Genomic DNA, 25,032 nt, shown 5'->3' on the forward strand with positions numbered 1-25,032 from the left:
TATTAGAAATCCGATTATCTGAGCCGGAAACTAGAAAATGAAATAAAGGGCCTATTTGAGATTCTAGAATAGTATAGCTATTTATTTCTCCTAAAACTACCGGAAATTATAAAGATATATCTAGTTTTCTATATAAAGAAGCTATAAAAAGACTTCTAGAATTCTCTATTAGATTAAATAAATCCGGAACTGCTTCTATTAATACTAGAAAATAATAAATAAGAATATAGTATTAAACGGGTTATTATAATTAAGCTAATAAGAAATAAGCTAAAATATAGAATTTAGTAAGTTAGTTAAGATAAGAATCTAGTATAGTATTTAGCTTTAGTACTAAGTAATAGTTTCCTGGTTTTATAAAGCTTCTATAATAATAATATTAATATATTAGAACCTCTATAAAACCTGTAATATTAGCTAGATTATATAAAAAAAAAATTTATCTAGAACTATATAGAAATAATAATAAACTCTTTTAAGTTATATATTAAAAATACCGGTCTTTTATATATAATATTTATATTTGAAATACTAGTTTATTTTAGAAAGAAAAATAGTATAAAATTAAATAGATTAATAGCTTTTATAAAGTTTGGAAACGAGCTTATTCTAAAGAGAGAAATAATATTATAATTCTCAAATATCTAATATCTGAGATATCTAGCCAGATATTAGATATCTCCTAAATATATATAATATAACTGCTTTATTAAAGAAGTATATTTGAAATATACTAGAGATATTTAGAAGACTAAGCTCTTTCGGGACTAGTATACTATAGGATATATATATTTTTTATAGCCTTTTATATTCTAGTTTTCTTTTCTTTAGTTTTAAATTATTTTTATAAGAGATTTTTACCTTACTTTCTAAGCCCAGAATAATATATCCGTAATAAGTAGTAGTAAAAATAGAAGTAGTAAATAGCTTTAATTTAGAGGAAATAGATAGATAGCTTAATTTCTCGACTAAAAGTATCTAGTTTTCTTATATCTAGTTTTATCTAGAATAGAATAAACTAATATAATAGGTCCCTAAAGAAGATTTATTTTAATTAGATTATTATTAATAATATTAGCTTAGTTTTATATATTCTTTATTTCTTTTCGGGTAAGGTTAATAAAGAATTATATAATAGTAAGGTTTCTATAGTTTTATTTAATATAGATACTATTATATTAAAGTTAGACTTAAAGATTTTATATAATTATATAATTAATTAGACTATATATTATAGTATTAAAGTTTTTAAAGTTATCCTAAAATAGATCTTATAAATTATTATTACTTTTCTTATATAAGATATATTAATATATTTTAGTAGTTAGATATTTCTGAAAATTAGCCTTTATTATAATTATTAAATTAATATTATTTTTCTATTTCTTAATTAGCTCTTTTTTCTTATTAGTATCTATATTAAACCGAGTTTAGGTTCTTTCTAGTATATATATATAGTTTATAGTAGAAGGAATTTAAAGATAAGGTAATTTATAATAGACTTATAAAAAGAATTTAGTAGTAAAAGTATTTAAATATCTAGATACCTGATTTAGTTACTAGATTTAGATATCTAATTAAGATACTAGATATCTGATTTAAATACCTAATTAAGATACTAGATATCTGGTTTAGATACTAGATATTTCAGATATCTAGATACTAGATATTTAATAAAGATATTAGATATCCCAGATATCTAGATATTAGATATCTAATAAAGATATTAGATATCCCAGATATCTAGATATTAGATATCTAATAAAGATATTAGATATCTAGATATCTAGAAGTATTAAGGGTATTAAAATAAATATTTTATTCTTAAATATTTTATTTATAATAAGAAATTTAGGAAATAAAATATTATAATTCCGGGAGAATCTAAAGCTTAAAGAACTCGATTTAATAATAAAATCGAAGCTATAGTTAAAAAGCTTTAAAGATATATATAAGATATATATTCTAGAAAGAAAGTTTTATAAATATAGATATTATATAAATAAAAAAGATAGTTTTAGAATTAAAAGAAATTAGTTTTAAAAAATAGTAGAAGTTAAATAGTTAAATAATTAAATAGCTAACTGCTTATTAATTAGTAAAAGCTAGTTATTTTTTCTATAGGCTATTAAATACTTTCATAAAATTAATAAATAGTTTTCTCTTTTAATATAGAATAGACTAGATTTGTCTTAGGCTACTAAATACTTTTAGAACTAATCTAAAATCTTCTCTAATTTATATATATAAATAAATCTTAATAGTAAGCTACTAGATTCTTCTAATTTATATATCTACTAATTAGTATTAGTTTACTAGTAATATATAATACTATTATATAGATATAGAAATATTAGTTATATTAGTTAGTAAAGTTATTATTTTTTAGAAATAAGAATTATAATATTATAATATTAATATATAATTCTTAAATCTACTAAGCCTAATAGGGTCTAGTCTATTAGTTAAATTACTTATAGAATATAAAGTTATATAACTATATCTTATATCTCATATCTTATTACTTATATCTTATATTCTATATTTTATAACTATATATATAATTCCTAAAAAAAATAGCTATACTAATAATAATTAAGAAATATATAATACTAAGTAATAATTATTATATAAAATATTAGTTTAAAACCAAAAGCTAATAAATAATTCTAAAGGCCAAAATAAAGAACTAATACCCTATAGATATTAATAAATTAATATATAATACTATTTGAAAAATCGGAAAACTCTTTAGAAATTCTTATAAAACCAGAATTATAAAGTTTAAGGCCTGGAAATATAATAATAAAATAGCTAAAATAGCCGGCCTTAATATATAAATATAATAGGTATATATAATAGTATATAAATAGGTATTAGATATTATAGATCTAGTTTCCTATTTTGGATAAAGCTTATAATTAGAATTATATAGATTATATAGAATCGTGTTTTCTAATTAAGTAAAGTACTTTATAGGCTTGGCTAAGTATTAGGAAATATATAGGGAGATATTTCTAGCTTTAGAAAGAAGTATTAATTAGTCTTTTATTAGAATTAATTCTTGGAATTAGTTATATTTATAAGTATTATTCTATAGCTTACTTACCTTAACTACTTATATATTACCCTGCTATTATATATCTTATATTCTAATTAATCTAATTTTCGGGAAGTAGTTTATTATAAAATAGTTAAGCTATTAATAAATAAAATATTAATAGCTAGAGTATTAACTAGAAGAAGTATCTTTACTATTACTAGAATAATCTAACCAGATATCTAGAAGAGTATTTAGTTAAGTATTCTTTATATTACCTAATTAGAAGAAGGAAGTAGAATTCAGATATTTCCAGAACTAGCTAGTAGAATAATAATAACAGAGAAATTAGTAGTGGCTTGCTATTATATTACTATATTAGAAATAGAGATATAATAGAAAGAAGATCTAGAAAAGCTAGAAACTCAGATCTATTATTTTAAAAATATTTAGATACCCGATATAGAACCTGTTATATTCCCGGTAGTATTCTTAGTTTAGAGGGCTTTAAAAACCCGAGAATTACTTATTTACTAGAGAAAGAATATTAAAGAAGTCTAGAACTTCTTTTATTAGGTAAAGTTAAAATAATATAAAAATAGCAGAATTATCTAGGCTACTAATATAATAAAGATTATATATTATACTTTCTATTTTAAGAATATAGCTAGAGATATCTGGAAATATAGGAAGTAATTAGTAAATATTAATATTATAGATTAGGAGACCTTTATTAAGTTTATAAAGAATTCTATTTTAAATCCGAAGAACTATAATAATAATACTTTTACTAAGTTTAAGAATATTAAATAATAGCTAGGCTAGAGTATCTAAAGCTTTATATCTTACTTAAATAGCCTATTAGATAACTTAGAATATACGGATTTACTATAAAAGCAGAATAACTTATTTAGTAATTTAAGGCAAGAGATCCGGAATAAGATTAATTATTAAGGAAATATCTTATAAGAAAAAAAGAAGCTTATCTCTATTACTATAAGAATTAAAAATAATTTAAACCTATTTACTTAATATAAATATAATAATAAGCTAATGGAATTATAAAAAAAAGGAAATAGGGAAAAAAATAATAATAAAGGAAAACAGAAAAGAAGTATATTTTTATTATAAGGTTTATAAAACTAGAATAATAAAGATATAGTAATAGAGTCTAATATAATACCTGTATTAGAATTTATAAGGCTAGATATAATTTGCTTTATTTACTAGAAGAAAGGTTATTATATTACTACTTATTCTAATTAAGGGAAACTAACTTACTATAATTATAATAAGTCTGGCTATAAGTTATATAAATACCTAGAACTAAAAAAGCCAGAAAACAGATATATCCTATAATAGTTATATTTATTTATACTATAAAGAATAAGGCCCTTAAAACGAAAATAGTAATTAAGGTTATTATTAAGATAAAGAAAAGTAAGTAAAGAATTAAAGTATTAGTAAACTCGGATATAGAAGCTAATTATATAAAAAGAAGATTAGCTTTAGATATAAGTATTCTATTAATATTAAAGGCAATTCCCTTATTCTTACTAGAGAAAAGGAAAATCTATTTATATAGAGATTATATTCTTAGAATTATTACCGAGAATATACTAGGGAACTAAAGAAAGACTAATATATACTTTATATTATATGATTTTAATCTAAACTATATTAATATAATACTTGAATTCCTATAGTTTTACTAGATTAATTTCCTAATTTCCTTTAGGAAAGTAATATAGAAATACTAGATTTAATTATAGAAAATTAAAGTTCTAAATACTAGAAAGTTTACTAAAGTAATAAAGTATAAAGTATATATTTTTCTATTAATTACTTATCCTATAATAAATAGCTAAAGAATTATTACTATTATTACTAATGAAATAGTTATATTTCTCAAGAAATATTAGAATCTTTTTCAAGTATTCTTTATAAAGGCTATAGGTATATTACCTAATTACTATATAATAAAGTATTATATAGATCTGGAACTAGAGTTCTAATTATTATATAGTTCTATATATATTTTATTAAAAAGAGAACTTAAAGTTCTTTAGGAATATCTTAATACTAGCCTAAAAAAGAAATAGATCTATTATTTTACTAGCCTAGCTAGTACCCTAATTATATTTATTCTAAAGAAAGGAAGTAGCCTATATTTATATATTAATTACCGGAATCTAAATAGAATTACTATTAAGAACCAAATACTATTACTACTTATTAATAAGACTATAAATAGGCTTTATAAAGCAAAGATATATATAAAGCTAGATTTAAAGAATACTTACTATTAGTTATAAATATAGAAGAATAATAAGTAAAAGACAATATTTCGAATATATTATAAATATTTCAAGTATTATATTATATTCTTTAGACTATCTAATACTTTAGTAATATTTTAGGTATATATTAATTATATACTAGTAGGCCTTATAAATATTATTTATATAATTTATTTAAATAATATTTTAATTTATTTAGAGAACCTAGAATAATATATAATAGTAGTCTAATATATACTCGAATAGTTATAATAATACTAACTCTTTATAAACTTAGTAAAATATAAGTTTAATATAAAAAAAATAAAGTTTCTAGGGTTTATAATTAATCTAAATAATATAGAAATAAAAGCTAGCCGGATTATAGTTATTAGGAAATAGCTAGCCTTAAAGAATAATATTCGAGAAATTCAAGTATTTCTGGATTTTACTAACTTTTATTAGAGATTTATCTATAGATATTTTAGAATAGTAAAAGAGTTAACTAATTTATTAAAAACTAGTAAAAACCTATAATATTATTTTAGCTAGATAGATAAGGTAAATAATGCTTTTAAGAAGCTATAAATTGCATTTATAATAGTACTAATTCTTTATTATTTTAATCTAGTTTTAAGAATCCGTATAGAAACAGATACTTTAGGATTTATAATTATAGATATAATTTCCTAGCTCTTTAGTAAGAGAGTAAAAGCCAGATAGTACTCTATTACCTTTTATTTAAAGAAGATAATTATAATTAAAAGTAAATATAAGATATATAATTTAGAACTCTTGGCTATTATTCTAGTATTTTATACTTAGTAATATTATCTAATATATATCTAGTATACTATTATTATTAAGATAAATTATAATAATTTGAAATATTTTATAACTAAAAAAAGACTAAATAATTAATAGATAAGATAAGTAAAAAAGCTAGCTATTTTCGACTTTATCTTAAAGTACTAGCCGAAGTATAGTAATCTTACTAATAGGCTATTAAGAAAGCCAGACTTTATAATAGGTATAAATAAAGATACTTTACTATTTATATTTTATAATAAGCTATAAAATATAGAATAAAAAGCCTTATAAGTAGTAGTAATAAGATATTATACTATTCCTATAATACTGTAATTTAAGGCCTAGAAGAAAGAAAATAAGTATTTCTTAATTAGTAAAATATTAAGGAATTCCAAAAAGAAAGTCTATTTTAGTAATAAAGTAATATTAGAGATACTATTACTTGAGCCTATTATTAGTATAGCTAGTTATAAATAATATATATTATAAATTCTAGCTATATAAGTAGCTAGATCCGAAATAGTATATAAGGAAAATAGAGAGATATTACTTGAATTACTATTATAATACTAAAGGCTTGATCTATTAGTATAATACTAGTAGTATAAATAGTTTTTAAAGAAAACCTTTACTAGAGCTATTAAGACTTAGGGATTTAATATATTTGGGTTATTAAGATATTAGAGTACTATTTATATACTAAATAAGCCGGCTCTTAAAGAAGAATTACTATAAGCTAACTATAATAACTCTATAAATAGATATTTTAGTATTAGTTAGATACTAGAAATTCTCTAGAGGAAGTACTTTTAGTAAAATATAAAAAAGAATATAAAAAACTATATTAGAACTTGCTTTATATATTAATAAACTAAGATAAAAAGATATCTGCTATATAGTATACTTAGTTCATTTTCCCTCTTTTCTAAGCTATAGCAAGAAATTACTATAGACTTTATTATAAAACTGCCCTTTTCTAGGTTTTATAGTAAGATATATAATTCTATACTTATTATTATTAATAAATATATGAAAATAGTATAATATATTCTAATTACTAAGGAAATTTCGGCTTCTAAGTTAGTAGAGCTATTTATATATTATATTATTAAAGACTTTAGTATACCTATAAATATAATCTCTAATAAAGAATCTGTTTTTATAAGTAAGTTCTAGTCAAGTCTATATTTCTATTTAAAGATTTAATAATAGCTAAATATGGCATTTTATTTATAAACTAATAAATAAATAAAGAATCTAAACTAAACTCTGGAATAGTACTTAAAATACTATACTAGCTATTAGTAAGATAACTAGGTAATAAAGCTTACTTTTATAGAATTCATATTTAATAACTTTATATATTTAATAATAGAAATTTCTCTATTTTATATATTATATAAATTTTATTCTAGTATTAAACTATATATTAAAAATAATATTCTAGAAGAAGAAGTACTAGTAATATAGGAAAGAATATAAAGAATTTAAGTAGAATGGGAAATACTAGAGAAGTAATAATAAAAAGTAGTAAATATATAGAAAAAGTACTATAATAAGAAATATATTAATAAGAAGTTTAATATATATAATAAAGTTATATTTTATATAAAGAATATTTAATAATTATAATCTAGTATAAAACTAGTAAATAGATATTTCGGCTCTTTTAAAGTTTTAGAAATTATAGAAATATATAAATAAGTATATTACTTGAAATTATTATTATTATATTAGATCTATAATATTTTCCATGTTTTTTTCTTAGAACTATAGTACCTATAAGCTAGTACTATAGTAGAACCAGAACTAGTTAAGATTAAAAGTAAAAAAGAATTCGAGGTAAAATCTATTATAGCCTATAAGAAGAATAAAAAAGAAAGAAAGTATTTTATTTATTAGAAAAGCTATTTACTAGTAAATAATATATAGAAACTACTAAATAATCTAGAGAATATAGCTTAAGAATTATAAGAATACTTGAAAAAGAGTAATATTATAATACTATTAGCTAAATAGAGATATAAAAAATAAATACTTTTATTAGAAAACTATTAAAAACTATATATTTATTCTTAGAAAAATTATATGAAAATTATTAAGAATTCTAAAAACTCTAATTTCTATATCTTATAAATACTTTATTCTTATAACTACTTTTTATTATTCTTATTATTATTCTTATTAGAATTCTTTTAAGAAATAAATAGTAAATTAGCTTATAAAGCTATTAGCTATTAATAAGAAATAAGAAAAAAGTAAACTTACTTAATACTAAAGAATATTAATTATATTATTAAGAGAACTTTATATTTATACTAAGCTAGTAAGAATTATTTAACCTATTTCTTAAATTATTAGGGAAATCTATTAGCCTTAAATAATAGCTTTAATATAAGAAATATATATAGTTTAATATAGAAAAAGAATAATAATAGCCTTTTTTCTTTTAGATAAAGAATAAGGGAAATACTTATATATATTAATAGCTTAAAGAAGGCAGTTTAATTATATTATATATACTTGAGAAATCTTAAATAGTATTAGAATAGGAAATAAATAAAGGAATTTATAACTTATAGGATTATACTTCTTATTTTTAAAATAGTAATAATTATATATTAAGTAATTATTACTTTTAATATAAGTAAGATCAGGAAACTTAGTAATATTCTTAGAATATTAAAAATAATAAGGGCAAATTAAGGATATAGGAGTATTAGCCAAATAGGTAATAATAGGCTAATAAGTACTAAGAGAAGTATTTATCTTAATAGATAAAGAAATAGAAGAGGAAATTAGAAGAGAACTTAAATAAAGTTTAAATAAAGCTTAAAGAAGCTTAAAAAAGCTTAAAAAAGGCTTAAAGAAGAAAGGCAAGAAATAAGAAGAAGCTAGGTATAGTATTATAGTTAAGGAAATAAAAGATTAGTTAGTAGAAAAAGAGAGGTCTTTTTATAATACCCTTTCCCCGAATAGTAATTATAAATTTAGAACTAGCTCTATACCAGGAATACCTAGAAAATTCCAAAGAAGAAATTTATAAATAAACTAGAAGATCAGATTAACTTTTCTAAGCTTTTGGGCCTATAAAGTAATGATTTATTTGCAAATAGAGGCTAAGTTAGAATTTATAAACTAATTAGAAGACCGGAAGAGCTTTATATCTAATAGTATATACTATACCCATATTACCTTTGCAAGAAGAAATTACTAGAGGCAATTTGCGAGTTAACTAGACAGGATTAGTAAACTATATTCTTAATTCCATTATCTGGTATAATAATAGGGCAATTATGGGAAGTCTTTAGGGAGGACTAGCGGCCGGAAAAGTTTTAGGGAGTTATTTGTAAAGCTATTCGCAGTTTTCTCAGGCCTCTTGGGGACAAGGGCCCAGAGGGGGAATTAATGTAATAGGTATACGTAATAGCATATAGACAGGTATTAGATATTATAGATCTAGTTTCCTATTTTGGGTAAAGCTTGTAATCGGAATCATACGGATCACATGGGATCGTATTTCCTAATTAAGTAAAGTGCTTCGCAGGCTTGGCTAAGTACTAGGGAATATATAGGGAGACGCTCCTAGCTTTGGAAGGGGCATTAATTAGTCTTTTATTAGAATCAATTCTTGGAATCAGTTACACTTGCAAGCGTCACTCTGCAGCTTACTTACTTTGACTACTTGTGCATTACCCTGCTATTACGTGCCTCACAACAAATTACTAAAATAAATAAATAATTTTAAAAAATATATATTAAGCTCGAGAAGGCCGAGAAGTTGGTTAAACAGCTTAAAAGAGGCTTAATTAAGTTAAATATTACTATTTCAACTAAGAAAAAGGGCAAGCAAGCTACTATATTAAAGCCTGCCTCGATGGATAGACTTGATCTACTACCTCTATTCGAAGACCGCCTAATAATAATAGTTCTAATATCGGCCATAACCTATATAATACTCCCAGACTATATTATTAATATGGGTATAGGCATAATACGAGCAACGGATAATAAGGACTGGCCGGAACGTACTAGGAACTGAGTTATTTTGGCGGAGTCAAGACCACGCTTCGATTACAAGTAAGCCGTCGGGATTGGACGGAATGGGGTCAATGGCCGTTGTTTCCTTTTTTTTTCTTTTCCATATTGCGGCTGAGTAATCCCCTAAATGAGGGCATTTAGACTTCTCTTTGGGGGGGGTGATATAACGGCTGGCGTAAGGGCATGATCTGCCAAGGACAGGATATCGGAAACAGGCACAAAACGAAGCTAAGCCGGAATTGCTTGGGCGGAACAATACTAAAGGTCGAGGCATCCTCCCTACTTTGTTTTACAGCTTAGTATTTTCCAATACATGAGATTCTTTGAACTTTGAGCCTTCGACCATTGCATTGATCCCGCCGTCACAGTTTGGGCGGTTGGCTAGTGGATACTTCTACTGTAGCCTTGGCAATCTTGCTCTCCGTCAGCCCCGCGCGCCCAGATCCACAACCTTAATTTCGAGGTACCAGGAGAAAATCCAACACCAGCTTCAAGCTCTGTATGGTTTTGATTCCAGAGGCTCAAAAACTTGACGTCCCTCGGGAGGACGCAAGCTCCCTCACGGAAGCACCCGCACGCTCTCAGACTCACCGCTCATCAAAATATTCGATCCAAAACCGCCCATTGGTGGTGGCTGCATCTTCAAGGTTTCAATACCCAAACATGCTGCAGCGGTTCAGCCCACTTCCGAGCTTGCGCAAGTGGAGCAGAAGCTTCCGACAGTGGAGAGAGAGTCAATGCGAACATCGTGATCTGTGATCGCTGGGTGAAGGGGCAAGTGACAAGGGGCAGGGTAGGGAAAAGGGTATTCGCCTGCCTCATGATCCTTGTAGATTACATACTCCATTTCTCGCTCTGCGGCTTTGAAGCTGTTGGTATCTTGGCGTGAACTTGCAGAATTGACATTTGTAGGACCTAAATTCGGGTGCTTGTTGGCTTGGTATTTCGGGGTCTCAAAAGTCCGAATAAAAGATATATTTTGAGAAAAGAAGAAGGAAAAATCATGATGTCAAGACTTCAGAGACATGGTCGATCAGTTCACATGGATCTCGAAAGTCTAATCAGCCTCTTATCACCCCGGATCCACTGCAATCATTGTATGACCCTAATCTGCTCTAATAATATCAACAAACACTTCTTTATTTTCGATATCATGCAAGGGCATAAGCTCTTCCATTGGCTCGGCCATTCACAGACGCTTGTACATTCCCGCGTCGGCCGCAATGCTTCTCCTCTAGAAGCTCTCAAACCTTCGCATTCGCCTGTCTAACGTCCATATCGAATCGCACAATATCCAGGAGGCATCTGATGGAAACTTTAAATTTGAGAAACTCCGTTGCAGTGGGAATCCGTCACCGAAACTCGGAAAGTCGATGCCCATGCACAGACATATTGGAAAATGCACCAGTGGTAGGGCAGCATGCATTAGGTCTACCTCCCCTCCCTTGTCCCGTTACAGGCAAGGCTGGAACACTTCGTCATGGCACGGTTCCTGAGGAGCCATAGCACAGCACCGGTGCCGGAATTTCATCCAACCCATTTGAAAATGTGCCGTGTCTTTTCCTTCGCCGTCGGTGATTGATTTCTCTCTTTCTTCATTTTCCTTTTGTCTTTTGTTGTGCATGTTCTCTGTCGGCCGCTCGCTTTGGTTCCTGTCAGAAATTAGAAGTGCTTGGGTTTCTTGCAATTTTGTGTAAGAAGGCACCGCAACACTCGTTCTCGAATCCCTCAACGGATTTCAGGTAGCACCTCAGCCAGGCCACAAGCCGGAGAGACGATTTGACCAAGGGGTAATAAACGCAACCCTCGAATATGGCCTCATACCTCCCCTCAGCCATCACCCAACCATTGGTGCGCGGGTCGGACCTTTTCCGCGGGGCTATCGGTGGAGTAACATGGAGACCAGCTCTCACTGTCTCCAAGGCCGCAGTTACTTCCATGCTCTCAAGAATCGAAATTGGCCAATTGATCATAACAGACCAGACAACGGGACAGACCACAAGCTATGGCCAGAATATTGCAAAGGAGCACTCGAAGATGAGTAATGGCGTCAATGGCGTCAATGGCACAAAGAAATCTGGCGGGGTGAAGAGGGTAGAGTTGGTGGTGAAGAGAGACGCGTTCTGGGTCAGGTTATTTCTGTTTGCAGACATGGGCTTTGCGGAATCGTATATGTTGGGCGACTTCGAATGTTCAGATTTGACAGGCTTTTTCGAGGTAGGGTACTCCTTCCGACACCCCTCGAACATGATACTGACGTGCATAGCTCTTCATCCTCAATCGGAACCAATTAGGTAATGCGACGACGTTAACCTCGTCCATTGCGGCAACGATCACCGGACTTGCGAGAAGCACCAATACTCTCTCGAATTCGCTGTTGAATGTCTCGGCGCACTATGATATTAGCAATGAGATGTTTGCGGCGTTTTTGTCGGATGATATGACCTATTCTTGTCCGATATGGCGGCCCCAATCGAGCCAGAATGAGGAGGAAGAAACGCTTGAGGCGGCGCAGATGACGAAATTGAACAGATTCATAGATGGAGCACACATTAAACCGACCGATCATTTGCTAGAGATTGGAACAGGTTGGGGATCGTTTGCGATAGAAGCGGTACGGAAAACTGGATGCAGAGTCACATCTCTGACGTTATCCATTGAACAGAAAGCACTTGCTGAGAAGAGGATTGCGGCTGCTGGGTTCGCAGATAGGATTGAGGTACTACTGATGGACTACCGAGCCCTCCCCACCCCAAAAGTCCTCTATGACAAGGTCATTTCGATCGAGATGTTGGAAGCAGTTGGAAGAGAATACTTAGAAACGTATTTTGGATGCATACATCGACTGTTGAAGAAGGACGGAATTGCAGTCTTCCAATGTATCACGATGCCAGAAGGGAGATATGAAGCGTATGCAAAAGGCGAAGATTTCATTCGAAAGTACATCTTCCCGGGAGGTCACCTGCCTTCGATCAGCCAGCTTGTGGATAATATCAGCAAGGGATCTGAAGGCACGTTGGTGGTTGAAAAGATTGAGAACATTGGGGGCCACTATGTGAAAACATTGCGGTTATGGCGAGAGGCGTTCATGAAGAATTTTGGCTCGAGAATTAGACCAGCATTAATGATGGAGCACAGAGATATGGGAGAGAAAGAGGTTGAAGTCTTCCAAAGAAAATGGGAGGTAAGTCTCGGAATCTCCCCCTTTTAGCTAAGCCCGTCGGAGGCTCCCACACTCCGAATCACCAGTCGAGTTTTCGTCTTTCTATTCGAAATTGACGTGGTTGTAGTACTATTTCGTATATTGCGAGGCCGGCTTCTTAACCAAGACGTTGGGAGATGCGATTATTACAGTTGGCCGCGAGGGTGCGATGGAGTTGATGGAGGGCATCCCCTTGTGAATTCCCCATAGATCGCTTAGATCTGCTTTGACGGCGTCAGAGTTGGGTAGGATGCCATGGTGTTTGGCATATTCTAGCGCAGCTAGGTGTCTGATGTTTGCAAGACGTTGGATGCAGTAGACGATAGAGCTTATGGTGTTTCATCACGCAGCTCTTCCTATCACCATTTCCCCGAAAATAAGAAATCTTTCGGATAGATTCGTGATGCTGAAATTTCAACGTTTTGATTTCTTCTTCTTTGGCTTCGATTTTGATCCTCCGGCAGATGGATTTTGGGTTGGCCAGCGTTTGGCGTGCTCAATGTCGAACGCGGATTTGTGTCTTCGGAAGAGAAGCATGGTTGCTCTGGCGTCTTCGATACTCGAATGCTCTCCTCCTTGGATATCCACGCCCAAAATCTCCTTTGCCAGCTTCTTCAAACTTGGCGTCCTCCCTGCACTATACTTTCTAAATCCGGAGAATCTCGACGTATCCCGAATATCTCTCTTCGGATGCCCTAGCATCATGGCTTCCAAATCGTTCTTGATCGCATGTCCCACAATAACCCTCTCCTTCATAAGTGCCGCCACATCCTCCTGCACCTGCTCGAAAGTTCTTGCCGTTGTCATATTCTTCGCTGATACGCCACTAACATGAGTCCTCCAATCTGTAACGAATTCCTTAGGTTTCACAAACGAGTCGTAGACTTGCGTTCCGTGGAAGTTGACGATGCTGACTCTGGCCAGCACCGATCGATCTTCGTCTCCACCAACTCCCACCATCTCGCAATCTATTCCAATATACTTCCCAATATCCACGCCTTCAATCAGTCCACCGTTAATGACATCCGCCTTGGCTCCTTGGATAGTCGTATCCTTCAGGTCTCCTCCATATGCTTCAGCGAGATCCTTTGCCGATATGTCATTATCCTCCGCCCATAAAGCCAGAGATGCAGAAGGTGCAGATGCTACAGGCTCTGAGGATTCTGTACTGGCTCCAATCCCCATTTTCCTCTTCTTTGCAAAACTGTTATCTTGAGGTACAGCAGCCTTCACTGGGCGTCCGTCGAGCCTCCGTCGTTTCGCGATCGTATTCTGCTGTCGCTCTGTAGGAACAGCTTTCCTTTTTCGTTCGGAACTAGCTTTCGACTCTTGGTTTAACATAGCCTGCAGCTTCTTCCAGTTGCTCGAGAGTTCTGGTGCCATCTCGTGGTATTGGCATTATCGAAGCATTTCGCTGTGTTGATGGGCCGTCATCTTGAAATTTTGGAAGGCGGAATTTTCAGTCAGCGACTTTTAGCGACAAGGCTCCAAATTATTGAGCGCTAAAGGCTTCTGGCTTCTCAGCCTCGCTTTACCCCTCCAAAAACATCCCACTCACATCCCACGGATCAATCGCCGCATCAATTCATTTCCATCAAATAAATCGTGAATTTCATCATGGCTGGTGGCTCACAGCCCCACGATGCTGCTGTGGGTTCCCCAGCACCGAAACAGATGGGTAGAGCGACTGTCGATACCTTGAAGTGGGTGCCTCCGCTCATGATTGCGACCGATCGCTAACCTCGCTATAGGACCGGATGCATCGCCATGGTGGAGAAAGTTCGTCCCTCCGCAACCACCACTCACTCACGTTGTCCTTCCTTACGCTTGAACATTTGCCTTTCGACCATAATACTTGAAATATGAATACTAACAGATATTTTAGGATGGCAAACCTCGAAGAGCAGAGATCTTGAGTGTCAGAGACGTCAAAAGCGGTAGACAGTTCTATTGCAACTTCGACAACTTCAATAAACGTCTAGATGAATGGGTTCCAGCAGCTCGTATAGATTTTAGCCAGGATGTTGAATGGCCAAGTCCTGAGAAGCCAAAAGAGACAAAGAAGGCTTCAGCTCCAGTGGCAAAGAAGACAGTCACGCAGAAGAAAGCACAGAAGCGGCCTGCTCGAACTAGAGAAGCTTCCATTGCCTCAGAAGGCAGCACCCCGCATCCATGGACTGAGTTTGTAGAGTCACAGAAAGCTACCCCTGATCCGGAAGAAGAGAAACTTAGCCTGGCAATGGACCTCGATGCATCACCAGGGGCGGACGATGACGATGCTATGGACGTGGATGATGCTGTAGCCGATGCTGTTTCGACGAAAGCGGAAGCACCGGAACATTTCAGCCGAGAGGAAGAGATCGAGAAGCTTCGTGTGGGTGGATCTATGACCCAGAATCAAGCCGAAATATCGAGGATACGAAACATTTCCAAAGTTCAGTTTGGAAAATACGACCTTTTCCCCTGGTATTTCTCGCCTTACCCAGAGGTCTTTACGCAAGAAGATCTTATGTACATTTGCGAATTTTGCCTCTCCTATTACGGCGATCTCAAGTCGTTCATCAGACATCGCCAAAAGTGCACCTTGCAACATCCTCCTGGAAACGAGATATACAGAGATGATTATGTCTCATTCTTCGAAATAGATGGTAGGAGGCAACGCACCTGGTGTCGAAATCTCTGTCTACTATCCAAGATGTTCTTGGATCACAAGACCCTCTACTACGATGTTGACCCTTTTCTCTTTTATGTCATGACATCTCGAGATGAAAAGGGGTTTCATCTCGTCGGCTATTTCTCGAAAGAAAAAGAGAGTGCTGATGGATACAACGTTGCTTGTATTCTCACCCTCCCTCAATTCCAGCGAAAAGGCTACGGTCGACTCCTCATCCAATTTTCGTACGAGCTTTCCAAGATCGAATGCAAGCTCGGCTCACCTGAGAAGCCTCTCTCTGATTTGGGTCTTCTCTCCTACCGCCAGTACTGGACAGAAAATCTGGTTGAGATTCTTCTGAAACTAAATGCAGAGGATCCCGGAAGAGATAGAACTAGCATCGATGCTTTGTCTCAGGAGTTGTCTATGACGACTCTTGACGTGGAACAAACGTTGCAAGCTCTACAGATGCAAGTCTACCACAAGGGCGAGCATAAGATCATTATACCGAATTATCTGATCAAGAAGCATGAGGCGCTGCTTGAAAAGCAGAAGACTAAACCGAAGAGAACAATCGATCCGGCAAAAATACAATGGAAACCTCCGGTATTCACAGCAAGTACGAGGACGTGGGGTTGGTAATGTTGGCCTCGTGGGAGATACTGTGGTGTTTGGATGGGAAAATTAATCAAGAACAGGAGCATGTGGTTGGGGAGTTGTGGGCTCTGAACACTGTTTGGGAATTTGTAACGAATAGGGGTATGTCCTCCATGAAGTGTTGCTTCATTCAACCACGCTTCACTCTGATCCTTCACAATCACTCTCGTGGCACAATATACTCATTCCTCTAACAAACATAAACCACTCTCCCTTCCAACCCCTCATCCACAGCCGCTCTAATCCTCTCCGCAACCGCCCGCCCGAGAAGCGCAACACCCAGTTCCTGACTCGTGAACCAACTTGCACGATCCATATTCCCACTCCCCAACACTGTAATCTCCCCATCAACAACCACCATCTTCAGATGACTTTTCACTGGCTCCTCTCCACCTTCTCCTCCCTCCCTCTTCCTAAAATAACCAACTTTGAACACCCCAGGCGTCACTGGAGGATTTTCCAGATCCGGGTTCTTGAAGGAGAGATCGTAAGTTTTAAGCATGCGTGAATACCGACGCCGAAACTTCCATATCTCAAACTCGGTGATGGTACCAGCTGTGACTAGTTGCTCGAGGATCATGAGGCGACTGCTGGTTATGAGATGCACGTCGGTCCCGCGTTCTAGGGCGGAGAAGAGGGCTGAGATAAGAGGAGAGCAGGTTAAGTTGGGGGTTTGGATGAAGATTGATTTGGTGGCCGTGTTGAGGATGTGTAAGATGAAGGTGTTGAGTGGTGTCGGCGGTGGTGCTGACGAAGAGAAGGGATGGAGAATTCGGTTTGCGTGGTGAGGGGAGGGGAGGAGGATGGTTTGTATGGATGGTGTGTCCTGGGGAAAGGAGATCTGTTTGATGAGGGAAGTAACCACAGCTGCCTTTGCGGCAGTAGGTTCTGATGAAGTGGAGTCCGCTGGCACTGAAAGTAGTCCAGTCCCACCTCTTCCCCAGAATGCGGCCCAGAAGTCGTAGAGCTTGAGAGTTATATCGCCTCTCATTTCAATGCAGCCTTCGAACCAATCCTCCCAACTCACGTTACAGGAGGGCATGAATGCTATCTTCCTATCCACGAGGATGAATTTTGGATGTATGATGCCAAAAGGTCTCACGAAGACACTTTTCACCACCATCTCAAGACCCGTCAGCTCTTCGGGATGTGGCAAACCCAAACCAAGCCATGTCGAAGGAGGGTAAATCTTTCCGTCCAGCGACGAAGTCTGGAACAGCTTCTGAAAGAGTGAATAAGAAGATAAACATAGCCGAACTTGGATCTTTCGATTCTGGGAAATAGCTTTGCCAGACAGCTTTAGGAGTAAGGAGGAGAGGTCTTGTTGGGAGCGTGACTTGGCCCAGAAACAGGTCACAATTATGAGTTCCTTTTCGGTGGAAGCGCAGGTTGAGAGGGCGGATGACAGAACGTGGGAGCCAGTTCCGAGGCTGAAATGGACGGGGTGAGATGTGGTTATGAGATTTGAGGGGTTGGTCGCCCAGTAGTTGGGGTCATCGTGTTGATTGATATCGGCGTGGCTTTTGAGATCTAAAAGCCATGTGTCTATTAATGCTTCATGAGGTGGAGAAGTCATTGAAGAAGCTTAGGGTGACAAGTTCCTTTAGCTATGGCTCAAAACGTAATGTTTGATTAACAGAAACTGTGCACGAAGTGTTCAGGAAAAGGGGTTTCGTCTGCGGTTGATGTTGAGGTGCGGTTGAAGTGTGTCACGTGCCTGACCCCGAACAAGAAAATTGAAATTGGTTCCTCGGCGACGTCTCCCTCGCCTTCTTCGCCCATCAAAATCCGGACGTTGGCCATCATTGTCATCAATCTCGTGCACAAGTCTTCACGGCGAATAGTATTGAGGGATATTGATGCCTCAAACTTAAGGGTTCCAAGGTCATCGGTCTCGTAAACTTGTACCCTTCGTGATCGATCCATGAATCCTCATGACCTTGGGGTTCAGGACTCACATACAGTGCAAACTACATCATGCGAGCCTCATGGAGTGTAGCCATATCTTGTGCTGGTGAATCCACTACACCTCAGCATCCATGTTTCCATAAGGTCAGAAGGTCAGAAGGTCAGAAGGAAACGTAGGCTGACGCTGATTCTTCTTCTTCCGACTGCAATAGGCACACATCCCTGGAAACGGCCAACGAATGGGATAAGGGTTCCTGAATTTGAATGACTGAAAGTTCAGCCTTACCACACTGTTCCACAACTACTTGCTTTTCCCCTTGTTGTCTCACTCAACGAAGATCAGTGGTGTACGGCTATTGCACATGCCGCTGTCACAAGCCCAAGGCGTTTACAACATGTTGATCAACACAAACATGGCAAAGTGTGGTGTGATGGTGGAAACCATGAGTTTCATGATGATTCAAGTAAATCAAGTTTTATGAGTTGAATTCAGCGCTAACATAAAGGCTCCGACTCGAATACTCCACCAAAGCCTGAGGTGGTTAACAAATTCAAGTGGTCTAGGAGGAACGAAGTTCAAAATTTCAATCATGTTCCTCGCTAATCTTCTCGTCTTAAGAATTACCTGCAGCTGGACAGAAATAGATTCAGTCGGATCTCTGCAGATGCTCCATTGCTTTACTGCCTCGATTTTGTTTTTCACCTGGTAACCATGGTCTGATGAAGCATAGCAGTTTATTATACCGTAGTTCATCCCTTCAATCTCTCACATCTTCCTTGCTACTCAATTTCCGTCTAGCAAAAAATTTCAACGAACATGTTTTTCTTTTAAGGTCAAGTGACAGACTTTGTCTTCGGAGCTATCGGGGCCTATTTCAAGATTCCCGAAATTGAAAACCCTGTCGATGAAATACTCCGCGAATATTCGAATGACATCGATTGGCGAGAATTGAGAGCTTCATATTCAACATTCAACAGCGAGATGCCCCGTCATACTGGTACGAGAACATTGCACACCAAGGTATCTCGGCCTTTGGACCTAGTGGCTACCAAGTGTATCGGAATGTAAAGGATTTCAGCGCCAAAGGTACCTTGGAGGGCTTCAAACGTATAGAATTCTTCAAGTAGTTTATCAGCTGGCTTCAAGTCAGGTGATGGAGCTACAGATGATACTGCCGCTATCAATGCAGCTATTAATGCTGGCGGTCGTTGTGGACAAGGATGCCCCGGTCCCACTGTCACTCCCGCAGTCGTCTACGTCCCATCTGGCACTTACATACTATTTTCTTCCATCGTTGAACAATACTACGCCCAGATCATTAGCAATCCAAATGACTCTCTGGTCTTGAAGGCACCCCCGGCTTTACAGGATTCGGATTTATAGAAGGCGATAAAAACTATTCCCAGGACCCGAATTGGGGAACGACAAATGTATTTTGGAGACAAGTCCGCAATTTTGTCTTTGATTACTCAAATCTCCCTATTAATTCATCAGTTTGCGGTATCCACTGGCCAACTTCACAGTCGACCAGTCTGCTGAACCTTGTCTTTCAAATGAGTTCCTCATCAGGAACACAACACGTGGGGATCTTTTCGGAGACCGGTGTGTATTAATTTATATAATTTTCCTAAGCTCAATACAGAGGGCACAGAATATGTCCTTATCGTAATCATACTTGTTGTTAAAATTGAGAATATTCTACAAATCAGCAAAGAAAGTGCACAATTCACGGACTAATGGGCTGAAACAGGTTCTGCCGACTTCATGAATGACTTGATCCTCAATGGAGGCAACATCGGTCTCCAGATTCGCAATCAACAATTTACAATCCGCAACATTGCATTCAATAACGTGGCCACTACAGTCAGTCAACTTTGGAGTTGGGGCTGGCTGTATCAAGGTCTCAAGATCAACAATTGCCAGAGAGGCATCGACATTTCAGCAAGTGGCAGGACCGACCAGAAGGTCGACTTCGTTGTTGTCATTGATAGCGCGATCACAAATACTCCAGTTGGTATCATCACCGCTTCGATTCAGCCTCATCACCAAGTGCTGCAGGAAGTCTCACCCTTGAGAACGTCGTTCTCAATGATGTAGCAACTCTTGTGCAGCAAGCTGGCGGTGGACTCTTCTGGCCGGAAAGGCTGGCTCCACAACAATCACGGGATTGGGGGGAGGGAACCAGTACGTCCCGAACGAACCAAAAAGGTTTCAAGGTGCATATGCTCCTCCTACCCAGCCGGCATTGTGTATTACTCCCGGTCCAAACCGCAGTACAGCGACCTTCCAGCTTCTTCATTTCAAAGTGTTCGAACCGCTGGCGCTGTCGGAGATGGCAAGACTGATGATACTAATAATCTCCAGCATGCCATTAATAACGCCTCTGCAGCAGGAAATTGTAGTATATTTCGATTCGGGGAGGTACAAGATCACGTATACTTTGTTCATTCCTGCAGGGACGAGACTGGTCGGCGAGGCTTACCCGATCATTATGTCAAGCGGTAATTTTTTCAACGACAAGAATAATACTAAGCTAGTGGTTCAAGTTGGAAATGCTGGCCAATCTGGCCAGGTTGAGTGGCCTGATATGATTGTGAGCACCCAAGGCGCCCAAGTTGGAGTCATTTCCATCGAATGGAACCTTGCAGCATCAGGGACACCTTCTGGCATGTGGGATGTGCATGTCAGGATTGGGGGTTTCGCTGTATCCAATCTTCAGGTTCCTCAGTGTCCAAAAATTCCTGGGAATCCTACCGTAAATGGAGCCTGCATTGCAGCTTACATGCTGATGCACGTCACTTCCTCGGCTTCGAATTTTTACATGGAGAATGTTTGGCTCTAGACTGCTGATCATGATATCAATAGCTCGGCCAACGCACAGATCACAATTTATTCAGGTCGTGACTCTTATTGAGAGTACTGCTGGAAACTTCTGGCTGTTAGTACTCCTTTCCTTTAAGAAATCTTGTATCAATTCATCGTGGAGTATCATGCTAATTGTTTTCAACCAAAAAAAGAACATGGTAGGCACATCAGTGGAGCACAACACTCTATAACAGTACCAACTAGCCAGCACTCGTGATCTCTTTATGGGTTTCATTCAGACCGAGACACCGTAAGCTCATGGCGAAATTGCAAACACACAGCTAAACTCGACCTTTTTAAGATATTACCAGCCAACGCCCGTTGTTCCTACTCCGTTCAGTGCTGTTCCAGCACCTAGCGACCCCGACTTTGCCTCATCTTGCTCTGTGCAGTCCGGAAATTGCGCTGAGGCTTGGGGCTTGCGTATCGTCAACTCTAAGGACGTTTTCATCTACGGTGCAGGACTTTACTCATTCTTCAACGACTATAGCATCAGTAAGTTGCAACCCTCAAATTCTCCTTACGCCCCTCCAGCCATCACTTGCATGTCCTGTACTAAAGTTGTCGCAGCTTCTTCCAACAGCGGTGGTCCAGAGAACTGCCAAACCAATATCTTCAGCCTCGAAGGTAGCGTTAGTAACATCAATGTGTATTGCCTCAGCACAGTCGGCACAGCCAACATGATCACCCAGAACGGTAAAAGTCTAGCATCGTATAGTGACAACGTCGATGTGTTTCCCGACACCATTGCACTTTTCACTACCGACGTAGTCCCTCCTACAAGCTCATCACTCCTTGGATGGAACTACCGCGGTGGCTACACCGATGCTTGGGCACGTTCGTTAGGAAACCTTGTAGAGGTTCTGGGTGGAGCTGCTGCCAATACTATCGAAGCATGTCTCGCCGCTTGCCAAGCTGCGGATATTCATTGGCAGGCGTTGAGTATAGCTTCGAATGCTGTAAGTTGTCCACATTCCAGTCGACTTTCTTACAAGAGTATAATTTTAATTCATTCGTACAGATTGCGATAATGCTCTTCGCAATGGCGGAGGCCCGGCCCCCGAAGGAGATAAACAATGCACTACGCCCTGCAGTGGCAAAAATGGAGAAATCTGTGGCGGAACATTTGCGACTCGTTCTTTACAGCTATCTCACAGGCAACTCGACAGCTCTTGGCCATGCTCCAGCTCCAGGATGGAACTTTAAGGGCTGCTTTACTGATAGCGTTCGGTTCGGACTTTGACTGTTCATGCTTCAGCCCCTGGGGCGATGACAGTTGAATTATATCGGGCCGCTTGCAAGGACCTGGGTTATGTTTATGCAGGGGTGGAGTATGCTGTGGAGTGCTGTAATTTCCCCTTTTCCGACTTCGCTTTCGAAATCATATGAAAGACTGAGAACTGTGTCTCACTTGATCCAGGGTGCGATAATCTGCTTCAGCATGGTGGCGGTCCAGCACCAGATGGAAATTCGGGCTGCAATAGCCTTGTTCGGGCAATTCAACTGAGGTTCGTGATGGTGGTAATAGGTTGGATTTATATACCTATGGCTTTTAGCACTATCTTCCAGGCTAGCAATGGGACACTAGAGGTTTGATGTTAATTGGGTAAACTCGAGCAACTTCGTAGTGAATTACAACTGTCAAGTACGACTTTCGTACCTTCTCAACATCCACAGCTTCATTGGACTCACGAAGCATGTTTCAAGCAGCTCGGAGGTATCATGATGTTTTCCCTCGTGTCTCTTCCCCCCTGTGCTCTTCGCTCAACAATCGCTGCTTGGGAGCTTGTCAGAGATCCCTGCTAAGACTTGCGCTCGGTTTTTCGAGTGCTAACAAGCGCTGCTCGTCTTGAGTGGATCATCGGCTCGGCATGCTCGAGCGTGAACGGTCTAACTCGTCCTTTCTCGAACAAGAGTGACCGTCACTACCGGTGCTTAATTCTCTCTTTCGAGTGCTGCTGAGCAGCAACATTTAATGAGAGCGGATATCTCAAGAGACGTATGACTTGCCTCCCGACTGTGCTTTGGTTTCAAATATAGCGGCGAGAACTGATGCCTGGGTCTTTTCTTTTGCCATGCAATGTTCATTCTCAGATGGCTGATGCCCTCAGACGCCCCAAAATCCAAGGCAACAAGTCCAATTGATCAATGACCAATGATAGCCATTCCAGCTGCCTTTCCACCTCTATGCGGCAACAACGTTGTTCCCCTTTTTTCTGGACTTCAATTGTGACTGTGTAAGCAGAGAGAAACGTAACAAACTAGACAGCCATCAATTGGGATGCAAAATAGAAAGTTTCTTGAATGGCTTTTGATTTGAAGTTCTCAGATAGCTAGAGCCTAGCGCCTCGGACTTCAATCCCAAAGCAGAATCGTTGAGGGAGCGAAGCTTGACCTGCCTCAGATCAAATCATGTATGAAGGTGCTCGAAACGAATCCTAAGCGAGCCCCTTATCGAACAACTCCGCGTATGTCCTTGTGTATATGACGCCCGCTTCGGATCCAGTCCATAACAATGGAACTCCTTATGTCACAATTTGACAGTTCAAAAAAATATTCCTTCTCCACCAGAAACCAACCACATATCCCGCCATGTGCTCGATTCGCGTGTTTCGCCATGAACTAGACTCACTTAACGAACGTAACTGTGTGGCGGCGGGTATTGCGGTTGAGGATACTGATGCCCTTGTTAGCTTTTGTCGAGTATCTTTGCCACGACTCTCAAACGTACAGGTTTAGGTTCCTGGCCCTTGGGAGGGCGAGGGACAGTCGCATATTGATCGAGAATCGAGTCTGGCGGTAGCGTAACCTTCAAGGGAGTATTAGGGACAAGAAACTATTGTGAGCGGTCAATCCTCCTTACATGTAGACTGGAAGCTTCGCGGAAAGCCGCTTGATGATCGTGCATATTGCTGATGGTATATTTGTGCTTCGGTAATCTGTGACTTCGAGGATTTGCGAGCACTTCGTGCTCGATATTGTAGTCTGAGTGTCGTGTGCTCCTCGTGGCCTGGGTTTACTTTCTTCCACTTCCCATATTCACATCGAAACATCGAAGTCGCTGTCGATAACGCTACGGCTCGCTTACGCTTTGAAGCTCAACGCCTTTCTTCCTCGAGAGTCCCACTTCCACTTCCACTTCAATGACAGGCTTCTTCTTATACTATCTGCGGCAACTCCAAGCAATCAGGTAATGGATGTCTAGGCTCGTGCATTCCATTCTCATCTGTTCGACGTGCTAAAGCTTGTCTCAGCATGCTGCCTTCCCGCGAGATAGACAATGCGGCGACAAGGTACTGTAGAGGCCTGGAATCGTCTTGACGTGAGTGAACCCTTCCATAGCGCTCGACAGTAGCATACTAATGCCTACGCAATCTGCGAGGCCAATCCAGTAGGGCAGCGTTGAGCCTCGAGCCTCCCTTCAAAACCGTCCTCTCCTCTCGAGAATCCAGGTGCACGTGATTGCATTAGCCACAGTGGCGCAACGTCATGTGATCTAGCTCCTTTTTTTCCCCTTCCAGTACGTCGCTCCACAAGTATTCCAACTCACGATGAAATCTGGAATGGCGTTTCCCT

General features: G+C 37.1%; 4 protein-coding genes across 4 annotated transcripts; 3 read left to right on the forward strand and 1 right to left on the reverse strand.

Moving 5' to 3' along the window:
- Positions 1 to 11,711: 11,711 nt before the first annotated feature.
- Positions 11,712 to 13,679, forward strand: K444DRAFT_353232 (cyclopropane-fatty-acyl-phospholipid synthase). Its single transcript, XM_024872114.1, has 3 exons — positions 11,712 to 12,387; positions 12,437 to 13,354; positions 13,461 to 13,679. Exons 1-3 carry the CDS (start codon positions 11,983 to 11,985, stop codon positions 13,569 to 13,571), a joined length of 1,434 nt encoding a protein of 477 aa, XP_024739804.1. The 5' UTR covers positions 11,712 to 11,982; the 3' UTR covers positions 13,572 to 13,679.
- Positions 13,680 to 14,989: 1,310 nt separating this feature from the next.
- K444DRAFT_642047 (uncharacterized protein) lies at positions 14,990 to 16,667 on the forward strand (the record flags this gene model as incomplete). The annotated part of the gene is made up of 3 exons (XM_024884695.1): positions 14,990 to 15,075; positions 15,124 to 15,151; positions 15,258 to 16,667. The coding sequence occupies 3 exons, from the start codon at positions 14,990 to 14,992 to the stop codon at positions 16,665 to 16,667; spliced, it is 1,524 nt and encodes a 507-aa protein (XP_024739805.1).
- Positions 16,518 to 18,367, reverse strand: K444DRAFT_610923 (uncharacterized protein). The gene has a single exon (XM_024879847.1). It carries the CDS (start codon positions 18,256 to 18,258, stop codon positions 16,873 to 16,875), a length of 1,386 nt encoding a protein of 461 aa, XP_024739806.1. The 5' UTR covers positions 18,259 to 18,367; the 3' UTR covers positions 16,518 to 16,872.
- Positions 18,368 to 18,659: 292 nt separating this feature from the next.
- Positions 18,660 to 23,012, forward strand: K444DRAFT_642050 (glycoside hydrolase family 55 protein; the record flags this gene model as incomplete). Its single annotated transcript, XM_024884696.1, has 15 exons — positions 18,660 to 18,742; positions 19,538 to 19,677; positions 19,742 to 19,932; positions 19,998 to 20,193; positions 20,342 to 20,605; positions 20,703 to 20,838; positions 20,871 to 20,989; positions 21,048 to 21,421; positions 21,651 to 21,706; positions 21,758 to 21,951; positions 22,027 to 22,353; positions 22,392 to 22,415; positions 22,478 to 22,591; positions 22,626 to 22,681; positions 22,941 to 23,012. The coding sequence occupies 15 exons, from the start codon at positions 18,660 to 18,662 to the stop codon at positions 23,010 to 23,012; spliced, it is 2,346 nt and encodes a 781-aa protein (XP_024739807.1).
- Between the last annotated feature and the right edge of the window lie 2,020 nt (positions 23,013 to 25,032).

The sequence above is a fragment of the Hyaloscypha bicolor genome (assembly GCF_002865645.1).
Source record: "Hyaloscypha bicolor E unplaced genomic scaffold K444scaffold_53, whole genome shotgun sequence".
NCBI lineage: Eukaryota > Fungi > Ascomycota > Leotiomycetes > Helotiales > Hyaloscyphaceae > Hyaloscypha > Hyaloscypha bicolor.